Raw genomic sequence first — 20918 nt, forward strand, 5'->3', positions numbered from 1 at the left:
TCCAGGAGGCACAGAGTAGTAGTCCCCCCGCCCAAGCAAGTTTTTTTAGTAGCTTTGTCAAGGTCATGTCCAGGACAAACATAGAAATGGGGTGTCCTTTGCAGCCCATTATCAAAAGGATGATCCGGGATTCAGAGTCTCCCCAAGTCAAAGGGCAGGTCGGGGATCCAAGTCTCCAGAGGTGACAAATCTGGACCAGGATGTCCCCAGTGTCAGTGTCAGTGACAAGCCAAGTGAGGTTAGGGGTGGATGGGGATTACAACTCCTCTGTCCAGGCTCTGCCTGCTCTGTTAAAGGGGAGAGTCCCAGCAAGCGGAGGCCGAGGAGAAGAGTGGGAACAACCATTAGTTAACTGGGTTAGTAACCATTTGAATTCTCAGCTTAAGAGGGTCCTGTGGATGAGCAACAGCTCTCCAGAGTCCAGGAATCGCTTCTTCTGGAGTGTAGTCTTCAGGGTGTGTGTGCGTCTACAGGTTTTATGTGAGTGGTGGATGGATCCAGGTGGGGACCCTGTCCACTTTGACAGCTCTTGGAGTGCTCAGAATGATGGTGTGGAGTCCCTTCCAACCAGGCTCTAGAGGCTGGGACTCGAACCTGGGTCCTCTGTGTAGACAAGTGTTCTCAACCACTAAGCCATCTCTCCAGCCCCACGTTTTAGCATTTTCAATGTCATCAAGTAATTTAAGGGTCCCCACTTTTTATTTTTAAAGACTTTGTGATAGGTGCAATAAAGGAATTTAGCAGAGACTGGCTATGTAGGGTGGCACTGGGCCGTTAGGAATCAAACTCCTGATGCCTGGATCTGCTCATTAAAGTGTGGGATTCTCCGCTGTAGCATCACCACTACTCAAGACAGCTCAGGGCTAGGGATTGTAACATTTTTAGGTTCTGTTTAGATAACAGCCATGATCTGCATCTGTCCCAGAATGGCATCCACAAAACCATTTCTGGTTCCTAGAGCCCTGCAGACCACTTTTTTTCTGATATTTATGGTGTTAATACCTTTTTGTCCATTTTAACCAATTTTGTTAATTTTAAAATATTTTTTATTCTGAGTATTAATGTTTTGTCTGCACTCGTGAGCTATTTGCACAGGACTGAGCCTGGCAGCATTCCATCGTGGCTAGAGGGGATCAAGGGCCTCCCCCTTAGCTGAGTCTATGGCTGCGGGGGAGGGGGTCCTCGTCAGTGCTGTGACCACTCAGTTGCCTGCATTCCAGTAAATACTGCCACGCCACACTCATTTTGCAAGCAGTCCTAATTAAACTCAGTGGGTCACACACAGACATGAAGGCAGGAGGGGACTTGCTGGGAAGAGAAGGTAATGGGGGGTGAATATGGTCAAACACATTACATACATGCATGAAATTATCACTTAAAACACACTTTAGACTCACTATCAATTTGTGCCATCTTGGAATTGGCAGGTCTCTTTCTTTTCTAAATGAAACTTACAGTTTCTTAGTCCTTAATATGGTGAGATTTTTTTAAATCTCTGTTGTGTTTATGTGTACGTGTTCAAGTGAGCATGCAGGTCAGAAGACAGCCTACAGTGCTGGGGTTTTTGTTTTTGTTTTTTTTTTGAGACACACAAACATACACATAAACAATCTTAAAAAAATAAATCTGGTTGCTGGAGAGATGGCTCAGTGGCTGCTCTTCCAGAAGACCTGGGTTCAATTCCCATCACCCACATGGCAGTTCACAACTGTCTGTACCTCCAGTTCCAGAGGATCTGTTATCCTCACACAGACATACATGCAGGCAAAACATCACTGCCCATAAAATAAATACATAAATAATAAATCTGGTCAGCATGAATGAATATAGCTTTATTATAGTAAAGATATGACAAAATTATCCCAAGTTGTAAAGTTCATAAATGACAATCATTTCAGAAAAACATGCACATGAAATGCACTTCAATGTCCTAAATATGTGTATTTACTCACCATTGCTTAACATGTAATATTAAATGGTACCAAGAACTGCACTTGACGATACTCAGTACTGAACTAAACATACATTTGCATCATTCAGAACTGTAATCCACCCACAAAAAATGCCTAAAAGGGAGCCAGCATCACCTTTCCCTTTAAATGTCAGGGCCGCCTCTTCTGTAATTTTCATTTACCTTTACAACTGAAACTTTTCAAATGTAAGAATTATGCTAAATAAGCCTACAGATTTTCCACGGTATTCACTTTTCTTCCACAGTATATATACATATATATTATATATATAAAATATATTATATCTCCTGTAACTTTAGTCACACATGATTTTCTTTTTCCTTTGAGACACAGTCTCATGAATTCCTGGCTGGCTTTGAATTCACTACACACTCCAAGCATGACCCTAAACTTCTGACCCTCTTGTCTCTACCTCTGAGTATCACAATCTCAGGCATATGGCATGGTGCTTGGTTGTGCAGTGCTGGAGAACAGATCCAGGGCTTCATGCATGCTAGGCAAACACTACCAACTGAGCTACATCTCCAGGCCCTCATAGAACTTTTTAAATGCAATTCTGATTTTTAAAAAAATTTTTGGACTTGATATGTTGTATTTAAAAAAACAAAACAAAACAAGCACTTCTAAGTTTTCCTAGAAAATAAATGATCCACATATAAAAATCATGTCTCAAATATTTTACACATTTACATTTCACTGCAAATACTCTAAAATAGAGCTATATGCCACTTCTCTTGTAAGGCATCATCACAGTACATAAATAGCCCACCAGTAAAGTCTTTCCTAAATTAACATAGATTATATCATGACTTTGGATGACAGACATATTACTTTGCCAAAAGGTCTACTAGTATTACGTTTAAGGGGTTTTTGAAAAGGAATTATCTTAATGAGTTAGAAATAAATTAGCCTTTCTTGGTTTTGTGTCACATGATATCATAGTAGTGAAAAAAGTAGGCTCTTGGAAAAATGTTGTCTTAGTAAGTTTCCTCACAAGTGAGGGCTGGGGATGCAGCTGAGAAACAAGAGCACCTGTGTAGCATGCACAAGCTCTGGGTTTCACACCACACAAAAAAGTATAAATGTCCAGTTGCTGACCCAACTTTATATAATGACTAAATCACTTTTCTTAACATTTATGGGCTCTGCATCAGTATGAATTTCCTATCATATGAGAGATGAGTCCAAAATAAAAGATTTTCCACATTCCTTGGATATCTGAGGTTCCTTGCCTGTACACACTCCTAAAGTTATGAATCTGAAAGGCATTTCCACATTCTTTATGTCTCTTTTGAGTATGTACTTTCTATCAGTTAAATTTGGAATAATAAGTGTTTCCACCATCCTTGAATTCACAGTTTTCTTAGCCAGCAATTTACAGATGTCTATTAAATTCTGAACCATGAAGAAAGGTCTTTCCATGTCCTTATATCCAGTTTCCTCTCATGAATATTCTCACTTTGACCAAGATACAAACCCAGGAAAGTCTTTCCACATTGCTTACACTTGTAGGGTTTTCTACTACCGTGGACTAACATGGATAATGTAGCGAGTCTTCTGTCCCACCAGCCAGCTCCCAAATCACAACATAGAGACTTATTATTAATTATGAAAGCTCAGCTGATAGCTTAGGCTTGTCTCTAACTAGCTCTTATAACTTAAATTAACCCCTATCTTTTAATCTACTTTCTGCCTCATGGCTTTATTACCTCATCTCCGTAGAGGCCATCCTGCTTGCTTTCCATCTGGCTGAACTCCACCCTTCTTCTTCCCAGCATTCTTTCTACCTCGAAAATCCTGCCTAGCCATTGGCTGTTTAGCTTTTTATTAAACCAATCACAGTGACATATCTTCACACAAATAGTGGCTTGAGTTACAGATGAAGGCTGTCCCAAATCTCAGTCATAGATTTCCTACCAATGTAGACATTCTAATGCTGGGTAAGATTTGAGACACAAAAATAGGCTTTTCCAAGTGTTCTGCCTTAACTTGATTTCTCATCATTATAAATCTTCTGAAACTGATTGAGCTGAGCCATGAGTAGAATCTTTCCAACACTCCTTAAGTTTATAAGATTGTTTATCAGTGTGAATTCTCTCATATTTAATAACATCTGACTGCCGGCCGAAGGCTTTTCTACATTCATTACATCCTTGGACTGTTCGACACTGTGAATTCTCTGATGTTTAATGAGGTGTGACTGCTGAATAAAGGCTTTCCCACACTCATTACATTCATAGGGCCTCTCACCAGTGTGAATCCTCTGATGCCGAGCAAGGTCTGAGGCAGAAGCAAATGCTTTCCAGCATTCCTGACATTTATAGGGCTTCTCACCGGTATGTAGTCTCTGATGCCGAGTAAGTTCTGAACTGTATCTAAAGGCCTTTGGGCATTCCTTACACTGAAAACGTTTCTCCCTAATATGAACTGTCTTAAGATCTGTGTCACTTGAATGCCAACTGAAGTCCTTGTCATTCTCTTTATATTCATTGGTTGTCTCGCCAGGTTGAAACTGAGTAAGTTCTGAACCACAAACAATGGTCTCTGCATATTCCTTATCTTGCCAGAATTTCTCACCAGTATGAATTAAAGGATGCTGAGGATGTTCTAAACCAGAACTAAAGTCCTTGTCACCTCCATTGAATTCATGTGATTTCTTACTATGACTTTTCTGATGTTGAGTTAGGTGTGCACCACGAGTGAAAGCTTTTCCACACTCCTTACATACATAAGGCTTTACACCGGTGTGAACTCTCTGATGCCGGCCAAGGTCTGATCTGCAAATAAATCCCTTCCCGCATTCCTTACACTTATAGGGCTTTTCACCAGTGTGAATCTTCTGATGGCGAGCAAGATCTGAGGGACAACGAAAGGCCTTCTCACAGTCCTTGCATTTAAAAAGTTTCTCCCTGTTATGAATTTTCTTAAGACTGCTGACAATGGAGCGCAGACTAAAAGCCTTGCCACACTCTTTACATTCGTATAGTTTCTTACCAGTGTGGACTGTCTGGTACTGAGTAAGTTCTGAATCTGGAAAAAACGTCTTCCCATTTTCCTTATCTTCAAAGAACTTCTCACCAATGTAAATTAACTGTCGTTGAGTATGATCTAAGGCAAAACTAAAAGAGTTTTTACATTCTTTACATTTATGCAACTTATCACCAGTGTGAATTTTCCTATGTTGACTTAATTGTGACCCACATGTGAAAGCTTTCCCACACTCCTTGCATACGTAAGGTTTTTCACCAGTGTGGATTCTCTGATGTTTAATGAGGTGTGACTGCTGAATAAAAGCCTTTCCACACTCATTACATTCATAGGGTTTTTCACCAGTGTGAATTCTCTCATGGCGAGTGAGGTCTGAGCCGCAACTGAAACCTTTTCCACATTCCCTACACTGATAGGGCTTCTCACCAGTATGAATCCTGTGATGTCGAGTAAGGTCTGAGCTGTAATTAAAGTACTTTCCACATTCCTTACATTCGTAAGATTTCTCACCAGTATGAATCCGAACGTGGACACTGAGTAGTGAATGAAATCTAAAGGCTTTCCCACATTCCTTACATTTAAAAGGCTTTTCCCCAGTGTGAATTCTCTTGTGACCAGTAAGACTAGACCGAAAACTAAAAGCCTTGCCACATTCTTCACACTGAAATGTTTTCTTTCCGGCGTGAACTACACGATCCCGAGTAAGTTTAGAACCAGGAGGAAAGGTTTTCCCACATTTTTCTTCCTCAAGTTTCTCACCCATGTGAATTAACTGAAGTTGAGTGGGGTCTGAGGCAAAACTAAAGGATTTTTCAGATTTAAATTTATTTGTTTTCTCGTCTATATTCAGTCTTGGACACTGATTAAAAGCTGTGAGCTGATTGAAAAAGGGCAATTTTTCGTAGGTAAGTGTCATTTGCTTAAAGCATTCCTCTTGATTCTCCTTTTGTGTTGGAAGCTGACCTTTGCCTTCCCAATCAGCTCTAGGACACGAACCTCCAAGGCTGTGGTTTGGATCAGTGTCCATTACTTCCCACTGGGATAACTGTCTTGCACAGGCGCTAGTTTTTGGTAGGACCTTCATCTGCCACACAGAATCTATATCTGAAAGACAATAATATAAATATATACTGTTTTACTATCCATAAAGAAAAAAAATGTCCTCAAAAGCAAATGTTAAAGTAAATCACACAAGAAGTGAATGGCTTAAAAAAAAAAATCTGGACAATATTAAAAAGACAAAAAATAAACAGAAATTTCAGAGAGCTAATTTTAAAGGGGGGGGGGTGCCTAGACAGGACTAAGATTTTATGAAAACCAGGGGCCAAGAGGCACAAGCGGGATAGTCAGGTTAAGAACAGTGTAACATAGCCGGGCAGTGGGGGTGCACGCCTTTAATCCCAGCACTCGGGAGGCAGAGCCAGGCGGATCTCTGTGAGTTCGAGGCCAGCCTGGGCTACCAAGTGAGTCCCAGGAAAGGCGCAAATCTACACAGAGAAACCCTGTCTCGAAAAACCAAAAAAAAAAAAGAACAGTGTAACATAGCTCACTGTTCAGTTTCTCCTGTCTCCACGTGAATGATTCCACAGGCTGCTTCCTTCATGGCTTTTAAAAATGTATGCATTTATTTTGTGTGTATGGATGTTTGCCTGCATGTATGTCTGTGGACCATGTGTGTGCCTGTACCCAAGGAGGCCAGAAGTTCAAGAGATCCCCAGGATTGGAGTTAGGCAGCTGTGAGCCACCATGTGGGTGCTGGGAATCAAACCTGGGACCCCTTTAAGAGCAGCCATTGAACCATCTTTTCGGCCCCTTCATGGCTTTTTGTACAATAGGAGACACAAGCATACCCAGGCTGGCTCAGTCAAAAACAGATTTATTTTTAATTTATTATTATTATTATTATTATTACTGTGTATGGAGAGAATCAGAGACAGAGACACACAGACAAACTGTGCATGTGGCACTCATTGTATATAGGTGTGACTGTGGGCATGCACATGCCACTGCAGACATTTGGAAGTCCGTGTGTGTGTGTGTGTGTGTGTGTGTGTGTGTGTGTGTGTGTGTGTAATGAACGTGCCACCGTAGACGTGAAGTCACACTACAGCTTTAGGAACCAGTTCTCTTCCACCATGGGTTTCAGGGACTGGATGCCGGTCCTCAGAACCGCAGAGCAAGAAGCTTTTCTACCTGCTCAGCCCTCAGGCTTGTCCTGGTACATCATCCCCACAAGGCACCTGGCAGAGGAGTACTGGGTGGCTGATGAAGGCCATCCTCATCCACAGAGAAGGAAATGGAGAATACAGGGAAGCGGACAAGCCAGGGCTTGTCCTGGCCATGCATTCTCCGGGTTGTCTCCCTTTGGCCCTAACCTCTTTGCAGGTGGTCCTCTAAGTGGCCCAAACTGTTTTCCTCACTATTCCAGCGTTTAACCACCCAGCCTAACAGGTTCTTTTCACGTGTGACGGACTACGCAAAAATTTGTGGCTATGTTCCTGTCACAGAGGATACAAGGGTTATTAAAATATACTCTCTCTCAACACTAGTGAATCCAAGCTGACGTTAGAAAACTGGAAAACGAGGAGGGAGAAAGTAGATAAAGTGAGGTAATTCAAGAGGGCTGCATGGGGTGGCCCATGAAGGAAGGAAATCTCTTCAAGTAGCTGAAATGAATGATACATTTGCCAAATTTTTAGAGAATGGGGGAATTTATAAATCCCTAAATGGAAAAAGGTAAGGAAACAGCAAGAGATGGGAAGGCACTGGACCTACGTCATTCACAGAAGAATGGCCACTAGAGAGAAGGACGGCACTTCACCTGCTGTCACACGGGGGACAAATGAGATGATGGGTCAGAGCGGACTCTGAGTGCAGGTGATGCAGGAAAGGCCGCACGTGCTCCGTGCTGTCAGCCCGGGAAAGGATGCTCTGGACCAGCTGCTGCCTCACTGCTGGATGACTGCCCCACTCGCTGTTACTCACCTGGGCAAAATCCTCTGGTCTCACTGCCCAAATCCACGTAGGCATCCTGCTCTTTTTCCAACACAGGGAGCACATGTGGTTGATAAATGCACAGTCCTGCATGTAAGATAAGATATAGGAAGTAACCACACGAGTAAGAATTCCAAAATTCTCATCTGGTGTGACAATCACAAGAAGAGCAAGGAAAAAGGCTGATTCACTTTAGGAGGAGCATGAACATGGAGGTCCCCAATGATGACTATCATCTTTGCAAAAAAAAACACAACCCATTTTCCCAGAAGAAACACAGGTCAGAAATCCCCTTGACATTTGAAAAACAAGTCAATAATTGACGATAAAGCACCCAGGAATGTCTAGGGTTTAACTGAGCCTTACCTACTGAGACAAGGTGGTTGTAGTTCTCCAACATCACATCTCTGTATAAATGCCTCTGTTCCAGGTTTAGACACTCCCACTCTTCTGGAGAGAAATCTACAGCCACATCGCTGAACGTCATGACCTGCCATCCGACGATTAACCCCAATGTTAATGGTACAATTGAACAAATGATTCAGATGGAAGAGAAAAGCTGGCGAAGGGCAGAGCAGGGGATGAGACGACGAGGAGGCAAACCAGAGTTGGCAGTGTGTGGTACGGGGAGAAGGCAATGGAACTAAGTGTGACCAATCAAGCTGAGTGCCACAGGCTCTTAAAAACTATTGCTCTGGGGACTGGAGAGATGGTTCAGTGGTCAGGAGTGCTTGCTGCACTTCTAAAGGATCTGAGCTTGGTTCTGAGCACCCACACTGGGCACCCATACTGCCCATAGCTCCGGGAAATCCGACACCCTCTTCCAGCCTCCACCGGCATCTATACAACATGATATTCACAGAAGTATACACACATACACATTAAAAAATCCATTGTAGAGCCGGGCGGTGGTGGCGCACGCCTTTAATCCCAGCACTCGGGAGTCAGAGGCAGGCGGATCTCTGTGAGTTAGAGGCCAGCCTGGTCTACAGACTGAGATCCAGGAAAGGCGCAAAGCTACACAGAGAAACTCTGTCTCAAAAAACAAAAAAAATAAAAAATAAATAAAAATAAATAAACTGTAAAAACAAACTACTGCTTGGTCACAACATCCTTGTAAGCTTCATATGAGGAACACCAGGACAAAAGGGTGGTGGCCTGAAGACATCCCAGGAGTTTATGGCAGACATCATGGAGAGAATACACATGTTTAAAGTCCCAAACTCCAGATATATGTAAAACATGAGAAAATGCAGGCATTTTATGGACTGTCCATTTTGTTGTTTGTTTTTAGTGTAGGGTACTTTTAGTGGAATTTCCTATCAGTTTAAATTGACAGAATTTTAGGGATATATTTCCCAAGTCCTGTTTTTTTTCTTTCTAAGCAGAGTGTGTTGCTCCCTGTAAGCAACTGCCAATCAGTTAGCTTCTTGCTGATCCCCAGGTCTCTGCACACTCAGTGTCTCTGACACGACCTCTAAATGCACTGGCAAGCGCCGCACAATGACCGCAACGCTCCAGTCTGTATGCAGAGCAAGTGTGAACCTTCATATGCTGTCTCCTCCCCCCACCGTTCTGCCTATGGGTTTGAAGTGACACTCTAGGATGTCCTCTCTAGAGGCACTCCTCCTGATTAGATATTCTCTTAGGTCTAAAACACAGGGTTACTGACTGCCATGTGGGAGATACCAGTTGAGGGAGAGTGCCATGTAGGGAAGGCCCTCGGCTGCTCCACAGCATCACTACCACCCGGAATTGACTTGGCTGAGTGTGGTGATATTTTGTTGTGCTCTTGCCTGGAGATCAGAGTGTGGAGCCAGCCACTAGTTAACCACAGAGGCCAGGCAGTGGTGGCACACGCCTTTAATCCCAGCACTAGGGAGGTAGAGACAGTAATATAAGGCCAGGGGAGACAGGAGCTCGGCCTCTTTCAGGCTGAGGAGTTGGCGAGGTAAGAGGTGGCTGTGGCTTGCTCCTTTGTCTCTCAGATCTTTCAGCATTTACCCCAATATCTGGCTCCGGGTTTTTATTAAGACCAGTTAGGATTCTCACTATAGTTAAGTAGTTTGAGAACAAGGGACAAAAACATTCCTATGAGCAGAAATAGTTATTTTTGAGAATACAAACTCACATGGGCCATGATTGAAAACTTGTGAATGTGACCAGTCCTCTTCTTGATTCTTATCGTTATGACGCCAACTCCTGAGGAAACAGAGCACAGGCAAGAGAATCAGGAGATGCCTGACTTTCTAGAGACCTTGCAAACGGATGAGAAAAAAAAGCCATTTTCTTCCCTGGAGGAAGGCAAGAGGGAGTGTGATGAAATGCTGGCCCCACCAAAAATCAAGAGAACCCCAACTAAAACAGGATGGAGTTATAATCGAATTAGTTGTGTCAAAAATCATTCCATAGCTGGGCAGTGGTGGCGCACACCTTTAACCCCAGCACTCAGGAGGCAAAGACAGGTGGATATCTGCATTCCAGGTCAGCCTGGTCTACACAAGTAGTTCTAGAACAGCCAGATACACAGAGAAACCCTGTCTCAAAAAACAAACAAAAAAATCATTCCATAGATCAGGATATGAGACAAAGTTATTCTGATTGAATCTAAATGTCTCTAATAACTCTACATAGCTGGAGTTAGAAATCTTCAAAGGCAATGGAACTCTCCCTTCTGGAAGCCCATCAGAGCTACCCGGACTCCGCTGTGTGTCCAGGACAGCGTCTCCATTTTCCCCGTGTCTAACAAACTTACTGAATCATTTTCATCTAGAGCATCTAAGAAGGGTCACACTGTAAAACTGAAGACAGTTTTGATGCTCTAACAAGCCTCAGGAAACACCATGCAGTGGGACAAGTGTTATCAGGGCATCTGCAGAACCCAGCACACAGTCCAGCTCCACTGCCAGCCCCCATTACCCTCTAATCTCTGACACAGTCCTAACAAGTGTGCTCTACAGCCTGGGCCTCGGACCTCCTCTCTGCAGAGAGAAGTAACTGCTCTTTTAAAACCTTATTTGTACTTTATACGAATGAGTATTTTGCCTGCATGAACGTCTGTGCACCTTATGTGTGCCTGGTGCTCCCTGAGGCCAGGAGAGGGCGTCAGAGTCCCTGGAACTGAAGTTAGAGATGGTTATTAGCTGCCCTGTGGGTGCTAGGAACTAAACCCAGGTCCTCTGCAAGAGCAGTGAGTGCTCTTAACTGCTGAGTCATCTCTCCAGTCCCTAACACTACATTTTTAAAATAAGATTTAAACTTATTAGAGATGTAGAGAATGGCTTAATAGTAAGAGCAATGGCTACTCTTCCAGAGGATTTCCAGGGGACCTGGGTTCAATTCCCAGCACCCACATGCTGGCTCACAAACATCTGTTAGTTCCAGCTTCAGGGGATCAGCCATCCTCTCTGTGGGCATTGCATGTATATGGTACACATACACATAAAATAAAATTTAAGAAAGAAAAACAAACAAACAAAAACCAAAAAAAAAAAAAAAAAAAAAAAAGGTCAGACGTGGTATTGAACACCTTTAATCTCAATGCCCAGGAAGGAGAGGCAGGAGTATCTTTGTGTCAGTAACCAGGCCCACATCTCAAGTTCCTGGCAGGTTGGAGCTACATAGTAAGACCCTGCCTCAAACAACAAACAAACAAATACATAGAGAGAAAGGAAAAGAAAACAAAGAACAAAGGCAGGGGACTGGAGAAATGGCTACTAGTTAAGAGCACTGGCTGTTCTTCCAGAGGTCCTGAGTTCAATTCCCAGCAACCACATGGTGGCTCACAACCATCTGTAATGAGATCTGGTGCCCTCTTCTGGCCTGCAGGGATACGTGCAGACAGAACACTGTTTATATAATAAATCTTAAAAACAAAAACAAAAACAAAAAACAGAAGCGGGGAGCTGTGTGAGAGGGCACAGCAAGGGTACAGTGAGGCTCATGAGGACTCCATGTCCATTTCCCTGGGACATTAAGGGTGTCACGGTCATAATGGGTCTTTGCGAGAAAAGTGAGTAGTGACACACTTTGTGTTTGGGGAATGGGGATGGGGGGATGGGGAGATGGGGATAGGGGATAGGGGTAGGGAATGGGGGTGGGGGGACAGGGATAGGGAGACTTGAGACTAATTATTACACAGTTTGAAGGAGGAACAATTAAAATCCTGCATTCCTCCTGAAACCGTGTAGAGGAATCAGAAATAAACAGAACCTGTGTGGACGCTCCAGCAATGAGGAGAACTCATTCTATGAGGAGTGGGCCAAACACTGAACACAAGATTCTAACAGAAATGATATGACACCTGGGTTTCTGTGAGTTCTAGGCCAGCCAGGACTCCATAGTCAGACACTGTCAAAAAGAAAAGAGAAAAGAAAGGAAAGATAAAGAAAGGAAAGGAAAAGAAAGGAAAGATAAAGAAAGGAAAGGAAAGGAAAGGAAAGGAAAGGAAAGGAAAGGAAAGGAAAGGAAAGGAAAGGAAAGGAAAAAAGATGTAAGGGAGATTCAAGGTGGCAAAAGAAATACATTGTGAGACTATAAGCGTATACAATACTTAGCTGTCTAAATCAATATCATGAAAGGGCATGATGGCATGGGGAAATGGCACGAAAATCATCAACACCAAAACGTTACCTAATAAAAGCATTAGATTAGAAAACATGAAGAGTGGATGTACTGGAGAGGTGCCTAGGGGGTTAAGAGCACTGTTGCTCTTGAGAAGACCTGCACCCACATGATAGTACACAGCATCCGTAATTTCAGTTCCTCTGTGAGGAGCCAGGCATGCTCGTGGTAGGAGGAGCCAGCCAAAATGCTCATGCATATAAAGTTATAAAAAAATTTAAAAACCATGAAGAGTTGTTCTAAAAAGATCAACTGTCTGTAACAGAAAGGAAATTCAAGTTTTAATTAGACTTTTCCATCCTGAAAAACTTATAGGTTTTTAGCATATTTGTAGAAAAAGAATTGAGAGATTAAATGACTATCTAGCCAATCTATTATTCCTTTTTAATTAATAAATTAACTTATTTTGGCTTTTTGAGACAGAGTTTCATTATGTAGCCCTGGCTGGCCTGGAACTTATTAAGTAGATCAGGCTAGCCTCAAACTCACAGAACTCGCTTGTTCCTGCCTCCAGAGTACTGGGATCAAAAACTGGTGCCACCACACTCAGCTCATTAATTTTTAAAGATACAAAGAGTAACCAGGAGTGGACATACCCCTGCAATCCCGAATTTAAGAGGTTGAAGCAGGAGGATCACTATGGGCTCAAGGCCAGCCTGGGCTACTTAGGAAGATCCAGTCTTAAAGGGGGGGGGGGAAGCAAGCAAAAGATGTGTGTGTGTGTGTGTGTGTGTGTGTGTGTGTGTGTGTGTGTAATGCTATGATATAAGAACTTTGAGAATATTCACAAAAGTCCTTTCTGAAAAAAAAATACTAGAGGTCACACAGAAACAAAAGGAAAAAAATCAGCAAAATAACTGCAATGGACTGGATACATTTAAATGTGATTCTAAATAAAAAGCAAGGTGGGAATTAGGGTGGCCAGCATCCTGAATGTCCAATACTGTATGCCAGCCTCCTTTATTCAACAGAATGGACTTCTGAATGAGTAAGACACTGTGGGGTGGGAAACGTAATTCAGTGTGTGGCGTGCTTGCCCAGAATGCACCAAGTTCTTAGCACCGCCCATACTAACTGCTGTTCCACCTCTCAGCTAACACCGACAGAGAAAAGCTTTGAGTGTTTCCACGGTCTTCAGTTCTCTCCTCATTTTGTGTTACCCCCACTTCAACTACCTTTTAACACTGAAATTGCTTTCCGTATTTGTTGCTAAGCAAGTCAGGGTAGACTGGGAGTTTTCCCACCCAGTCAGCCAACCACTGACTGGTTCTTTCTGCAAAAAGAGTAAACATGCCTTGTTATAATATTTGAACGAAGCCTGCCCACATGAGTCCATGGCAGCGATCTTCATCTTTTGAACATGTGCTACATGACCCTGAACTGAGCATCCCTGGAAAGGGGTCTCATCGTTCCTTCATGAACTATGACCCCGGAGTACTTTCCTACAGGTATTCAAATAGGTTCCCAGGAGAGACTCACCACACTTTTCCAAGGAATAAGCCCAGCATTTTCCTCCATCTTCTGCAAATAATAAAGGTTTCTCTGCCTTAGAAAATGGTACTCTACTTGCAACTTTAAGATTTTACTTTGTAAAATGTTTATGTGTATCTGGGGGAGGGGGTATGCAAACTTGAACGCTGGTACCCAGAACGCCATTGGGCATCTCGGAGCCTCTGAACCTGAAGGAGGTTGTGAGCCTCCTGAATGTGTGCTAGGAACTGAACTTAAGTCCTCTGCAAGAACAGAAAATGCTTTTAACCGCTGAACCATTTTTCCAGTTTTTATTTCCATTTTTAAAAAAGGATTTATGCGTGGGGTGGTGTGTGTGTGTGTGTGTGTGTGTGTGTGTGTGTGTGTGTGTGTGTGTACATTAGTGCAGGTGCTGGGCAGGAAGGTCCATGTAGCTAGAGTTACAAGCAAGAGCGGCTGACATCAGTGCTAAGAACCAAACTCAGATCCTCTGCAAAAGTAGTATGCACCCTGAACACCTGAGCCTCTCCTGTCCCCTTCTCTACGCTTGTCTCCTGTTGTATTTTTGCCATTTTGCTCGTCAAATTGTGAACTCACTTCCTTCAGTTCCACCCTCGCTTTTAGAAATTACAATGTCTATTATTAAACACAATGTTCATTCTTGGCGGTGCCAGGGCTGCTGCTCTATCATGTTTACACACACTGTCAGGTACGTTTAAACTGTCCACTGAATATGACCATCGCTTTCCGGAACACACACACACACACACACACACACACACACACACACACACACACACACACACACGGCAGGGCAATCGCCCGCAGCTCCCGTACTAGTGCCAAGCATGTACCCCACAAGCCCCAAGCTCCCATACTAACCCCAACTCTGCCAGCCCGGAACAGCACATCCTCTTCAGAACTCCGCTCTCCGTAGGAAAACCCTACACCCCTGAACTCGATTTCCATGGACATTCTGATTCCAGGTCTTAAACTGACACTATGCCCCACACATCCTGGACGTCCCTAGGGATTCGGGTCTGAAGCCAGCTGGGTCGGAACTCAAGGAAGTTGCTTGTTAACAGTGCACTCTGGGAAATGTAGTCCAACGCTGTATGATCATCAACAAAAGACTAGACCACAACTATCAATTTACAGGCCCTAGCTTTAAACTCCATTACTTCCATCGGCAGAGAACATCCCTCACACAACGCTAACAACTGTTCACGAGAGCTTCAGAAATTTCAGGTCACGCTGAGATGGCCTACATCTCAAGATGCTCTTTCTCAGCTATGCAAACGATGCCCCCTGCCATCTTTGGACAGGCAATAGCCACGGGTGTGATGGCTCCTGGGAAATGTAGTCCACAGGTTAGGAAGCCAGAGAAACCGGCCTCTGAAAGACGGCCAATAAATGCGGGGCACTGACAGACACATGGGTTCCTGCTACAAGGTCTTGTAAAACAGCATCATGCTAGAGGTGAGGTTGAACTGTCTCTGCTCCAGCTGGTTGAATCACTACCTCTTATCACACTAGCACCTGCCTGCGTTAGGATAAAAGACGAAAATGATTTTAGTTGGTGACCGCCCCAAACCCTGGTGTCCTGCCTAAAAATCCATGAAAATCCTATCTTGAACTCGGGTTTAGTATCTCTTCCATTCTCAAACAAACAGAAACACCTCAGTCCCATCTTCCAGGCAATCTTTTTTAAATGTTTTAATTATTTTATTTGTTTCCCATCCTCCAGGCAATCTTTTCAAAACTGTTGTTTATTTGTTTGTTTGTTAGTTTGCTTATTTATGTGTATGGGTGTTTTGTCTGTATGTATGTCCGTGCACGTGGACAGGGCATCAGATCCACTGGAACTGGGGTTACAGGCAATTGTGAGCCACCATGAAGGTGGTGGGATTCAAACCTAGTTCCTCAGTAAGAGCAGCAAGTGTTCTTAACTGTTGAGCCATCTCTCCGTCCCCTTCAATTACCCTTAAAGCATGTGTTTACATTATTATTACCTGGTATATTGATGCCATCCTTTTTTGCTTAAGTCCTCACAGAGGAGGATTGGTGACCAAAAGCTCACATGGATTAAAAGAGCAGGGCTTATAAGGAAGTCTTTTAGGCATTTCAGTGGTGTCAGCCCCTCAATGAATGTCTGCGCTATGTATGGTTCTCATTTGGCTACTTCGATAAGAACCTCCTTCACTGTTTAGCCACCCACCAGTCTCTTGTTAGAACTAGATTCCACCCAGTTTGGTGAAGTTATAATCCACCTGAGAGAGGATGGTGCAAGACCTGGATTTTAATTCAGATACCAACAGATGGGCAGGGTGTGGTAGTACTCACCTATAACCCTGGCACTTAAAAATGGAGATGTGAGGATCCAGGAGTTCAGAGCTAGACTCTGATCTATCCTGTTGGAGGCCAGCATAAGCTACAGTCCATCTCAAAAACAAACAAAAACCCCCACTTGACAACTGTGCCTGAGCTTGGGTCTTTAATCATGTTACTATGTATATATGTATGCATGTGTGTATATATATATATATATATATACATATATATATACACAGTATATAGTTTGTATATATACACATATATAGTTTATATATGTACATACATATATTTATATATAGTTTATATATGTATATATACATATTTTTATATATGATGGCCCACACCTGTAATCCCAGCACTGGCAGATAGTCTCTCTGGTCAGCATGGTTTGCATAGCAAGTTCTAGACTAGCCAGGGCTACATAGAGAGGCCATGTCTCAAAAGGAAAGGAGGGAGTGTTATAGCATTAAAATTTCTGAATACTTCAGAGGAGGAAAAGAGACGGCATTTTGCTTTCCAAGTCTGGATTACGTGGACGCACATCGCTGTAGCTGTGCCCCCCCCCTCCCCCCGTTCTTCGGCACTGTGTTACTTCAATCGTGCGATGCTGCTCTCTGTAATAAAGGTAATCACCTCGCTGGGGAGGGCGTGGTGGTTCACACCTGGTATCTCAGTCTTTAAGAGGGAGAGGGATTGCCTCCTGAAGGGTGACCAGGGCTAAACAGCAATGTCGCCTGTCTAAACAAACCCAAAACAACAGAAACCACTTGGAAGTGGAGGGAGGAGGGAGGACCCGGAGTTCAGGTCAACCTTGGTTATAAAGAGACCAGAGGCTGGCTCAAAAGCCAAACAACAATGACAAACTTCACCTGTGTCTCAAGAACTCACATCTGCTTGGAGGATCCTGGGCATAACCTTCCCCTTCCACATACATACACAAAACGGACAAAGCAAAACACACTGTGTTTAAAAAGTCATAATGCCCGTGGATTGCCTTCGCACAATTATCTTGGGGAAAAATAAAAATGCTAATTAGTTATTATCAGCTGTTCCTTTTCCTCCCATAATGTACAGGAAGAAACACAATTACTAATCGCAATTTGAAAAGAAAATGCGATTTAGGAGGCTAAAGATTTCTCTATAATCTCAGCCACTCGGGCAGTGATCCATGCAGTGACCAAGACACAAGTAACCATTCCATGCACATACAGTGTTCCCTCCCCACAACAGCACGCTCCACTCACAAAACCGCACAGCTCGACCCCAGCGCCTCTCACGCACATTCTTCTTACCTCGCAGTTTCTCTGTCGTTCAGCTCTCCCCGGACCCAGTCGCACACGTAATCTCCCCATGATCTCTCTCACACCCACTCCGGCCTGCCATTGCGGAATCTGTCACCTACAGGACGAGGCTGGCTTCCTCTTGGTCAAACTACCCCGCCTGGTTTGGTTTCAGAACCCGGAGTCCCACATTTGCTTTCCCGGCCCCAACTTCCAGCAGGAAGCCGGATTCCGAACAGCCCCCCTGGTCAGATTTCCGCCTGGGGATTGGATGACTCAGCCCAGGCTAGCCGCGCCCATCCGGTCTCTGGTACGGTCTTGGACTACATTTCCCAGAAGACCCCGTAAGTCGCCTCTAGAGTGGAGGTACCCTGAAAATTCACAGCTCTGAGATAGGGCCGGGTTCAAGAAAGATTGGAGTAGACCAGTTAAACCTGCAAGGACAATTTCGTTTAAGTGGGTAAAGGAGCTTACTGCCAAGCCTGATGACCTGAGTTCGATCCCCGGGGACACACGGTGGAAGGCGAGAATTGATTCCTGCAAGTTGTCTGCTGAACGCCACACGCAAAAATAAACAATTTTTGTTTGTTTGTTTTTAAGGAGTATTGCAACAAGTTTGGCACAGTAGGTCACGCCTTTAATTCCAGCAGTCAGGAAGCGGAGGCAGGAGGAGCGCTACGAATTGAAGTCCAGTCTGGGCTGTCTCTAACAAATAAGTATTGCCAATAGTCAACTGAGGAATTTCGGCCAACCAGCAGGATGAGGAGAGAGTTGTTGGTAAAGCACTGCAAGAACTTTATCAATAAGAGGGATTCTTACCAAGGACTCCCCTAACCTCGGCTTGACAACGGCCGGGGAGGAGGTCTAATAGAAATGAGGGTTCAGAGGAGCCTGAGCAAAGTCTGGTCTAGGGAGCCCTTGTCAGCAGGGATTTCCTCACGAGTCCGATAAACAGCGGAACAGTTTGTGCGGGTTGTCCGAACCACAGCTTTGAGCACAGACTTCTGCCCCCTGCCGCTTCCTGGACTACATTTCCCAGAGGCCCCTGGGCTTTGTACTTCCCTCTCCTGAGAATCTCTTTGGAGGAGTGGGCAAGATACTCCAGCTAGTTTTGGGGAGAACTTGAATAGCCTCTTTAGGGATAATGAGGCGCCTTGGTGCCAAGTGTCTGGATGGCCCAGCCTGTGCGGAGCATGGAGGGGACAAGCTGACTCAGGGAGATCGTGGGACGCGTAGGATCGTTATCGTGTGTCTGGGTGACAGTGGAGGGACTGTGAAGGCGGCAAGGATTGCTTGATTGGCGATTGATGATCACGTCCTTTGTGTGTGAGTGGAGTTTGACAGGTCCCTTGAGTGTACCTTCCCTGGACTTATGTGTTTGTGAGCACTGGCAAACTCTGCGAGAGGGTAAGGTGCCTCCAATGAGAAGTGTGACTACTTCCCAGTGTGCCTTTTCTACTTTTGGTGGGGTGTGGGGGCAGGGGTCTCCGTGCGAACTCTGCTGTTGTGACTATGCATGCCGCCTGGTATGTGCCAAGGCTTGCGTGGGGGGTGGATTGTATTTTCGTTTGAGGCACTTGTGGCTTTTGTGTCCCCGTAGTGTGAATGTGATTGATTGGAGAGTCGGGTAAGGGTCATCTTTGTGCCTTTGTGACTCGAGCCACAGGAGACTTGGGACAGAAACTGTCCTACCCTACTTAGTCTGATGCTTGGTCTGCATAGGAAGCCCCTAGATTTCTCTGATTTCTTTTTGTATGTGATGGGTTGCTGTGGATTATGCTCATTGTTAATTAAACGCTGATTGGCTGGTGGCAGAAAGTATAGGCTGGTGGTCAGACTGAGGATGGGTTTGGGAGGGCGGAGTCAGAGGAGATGCCAGCCAGCCTCCAGGGGAGCAAGAGGACAGGTAAAGCCACAAGCCACATGGCAAAAGATAGATTAATAGAAATGGGTTAATTTAAATGTAAGAGTTAGTTAGTAATAAGCCTGAGCTATCACCCGAGCATTTATAAATAATACTAAGTCTCTGTGTGGTAATTTGGAAGCAGCTGCTGGATGGGGAACAGGTGGTCAAGATGGAAAAACTCTGCCTACAATGGGTGTTATGGATGTTGAGCCAAAGTGACCTCTGAAATGCTCGACCCACAAGAGCCTGCTGTGTCCTCACTCATTTTTTATTCTCCAGCTCTCTCCTGTTTAGAGAAAGCCCTCCAGAGAGGATTAAAGAATGGCAGCTCAAAGTAGCTTGTGATTTCCTGGCACACTTTTACCTTTGTCAAGACACACGGCTTGTTTTCCTTCTGGTGAAAATTCTGACCCGTTAGGTAGCCAAATTCCTGTAGTTTACTCTTTGAGAAACTAGAGGCTCCAAACTCCAGCCCACACTCACTTTTCCCACATTCTCAATTTCCCATTATTAATTTGTCAGGTGTTCTTTTCTTTTTTTTTAGTATTTATTTTTATTCCATGTTTTATTTTATTCTATTATTTATTTTATGTGTATGAGTGTTGAAGCATTTATCTAATTATTCTTTATCAATAAAAATTTGGGAGTAACATCGGGTAAGATCCTGAATGATCAGAGAAGCATCGAAGAAGCAACCAGTGACCTCCTCTCCTTCTCATCTTCCATCCAAAAGGTCAGACTCTCTCCAAGTCCCGCCCTACTACTTCCTGTGTCTCTCTAGCTGTCCTCAGTCCTCCAAATCCTTTATGGCTAATTTTGGTCACTAGTAGCTAGTTCCACCCTCTGATTCAAAGCAAACTTTATTGTTAGTTTCAAGAGCATCAGATGCAACCAAAATAGTCCACAACAGAGTGTTCTGCCTGAATGTATATATGTGTAATGTGTTCATGCCTAGTGTCCTCAAAGGATAGAAGTGGACTCCTGATCCCTGGAAACTGCAGTAACAGATGGTTGTGAGCCACCATGTGGGTGCTGGGAACTGAACCCAGGTCCTCTGCAAGAGCAGCAGGTGTTCTTAGCCACTGAACCATCTCTCTAGTTCTGGATCCTCCTCCTCCTCCTCCTCCTCCTCCTCCTCCTCCTCCTCCTCCTCCTCCTCTTCCTCCTCCTCTTCTTCTTTTCCCCCTCTCTCCCCCCCCCTTCTCCTCCACCCTTTCTCCTCTCCTCCTCCTCCTCCTCCTCCTCCTCCTCCTCCTCCTCCTCCTTCTGTTTTTCTCCTCCTGCCTCTGCCTCTCCAGTACTGGGATTAAAGGTGTGCACTGCCACCACCACCTGGCTCTGGATCTTCTT

General features: G+C 44.2%; 1 protein-coding gene across 2 annotated transcripts; it reads right to left on the minus strand.

Moving 5' to 3' along the window:
• Nucleotides 1-1811: 1811 nt before the first annotated feature.
• LOC131920749 (zinc finger protein 790-like) lies at nt 1812-17903 on the minus strand. 2 transcript variants are annotated; one of them, XM_059275195.1, is made up of 5 exons: nt 17675-17903; nt 10087-10157; nt 8322-8445; nt 7947-8042; nt 1812-6065 (listed from the first exon to the last, which is right to left on the minus strand). In XM_059275195.1, exons 2-5 carry the CDS (start codon nt 10093-10095, stop codon nt 3958-3960), a joined length of 2337 nt encoding a protein of 778 aa, XP_059131178.1. In that variant the 5' UTR covers nt 10096-10157; nt 17675-17903; the 3' UTR covers nt 1812-3957. The 2 variants fall into 2 exon arrangements, with proteins under 2 accessions (XP_059131178.1, XP_059131188.1); XM_059275205.1 differs by lacking the exon at nt 17675-17903 and adding an exon at nt 14931-15123.
• Between the last annotated feature and the right edge of the window lie 3015 nt (nt 17904-20918).

Source organism: Peromyscus eremicus, chromosome 1 (genome assembly GCF_949786415.1).
Source record: "Peromyscus eremicus chromosome 1, PerEre_H2_v1, whole genome shotgun sequence".
In the NCBI taxonomy this organism is placed as follows: domain Eukaryota; kingdom Metazoa; phylum Chordata; class Mammalia; order Rodentia; family Cricetidae; genus Peromyscus; species Peromyscus eremicus.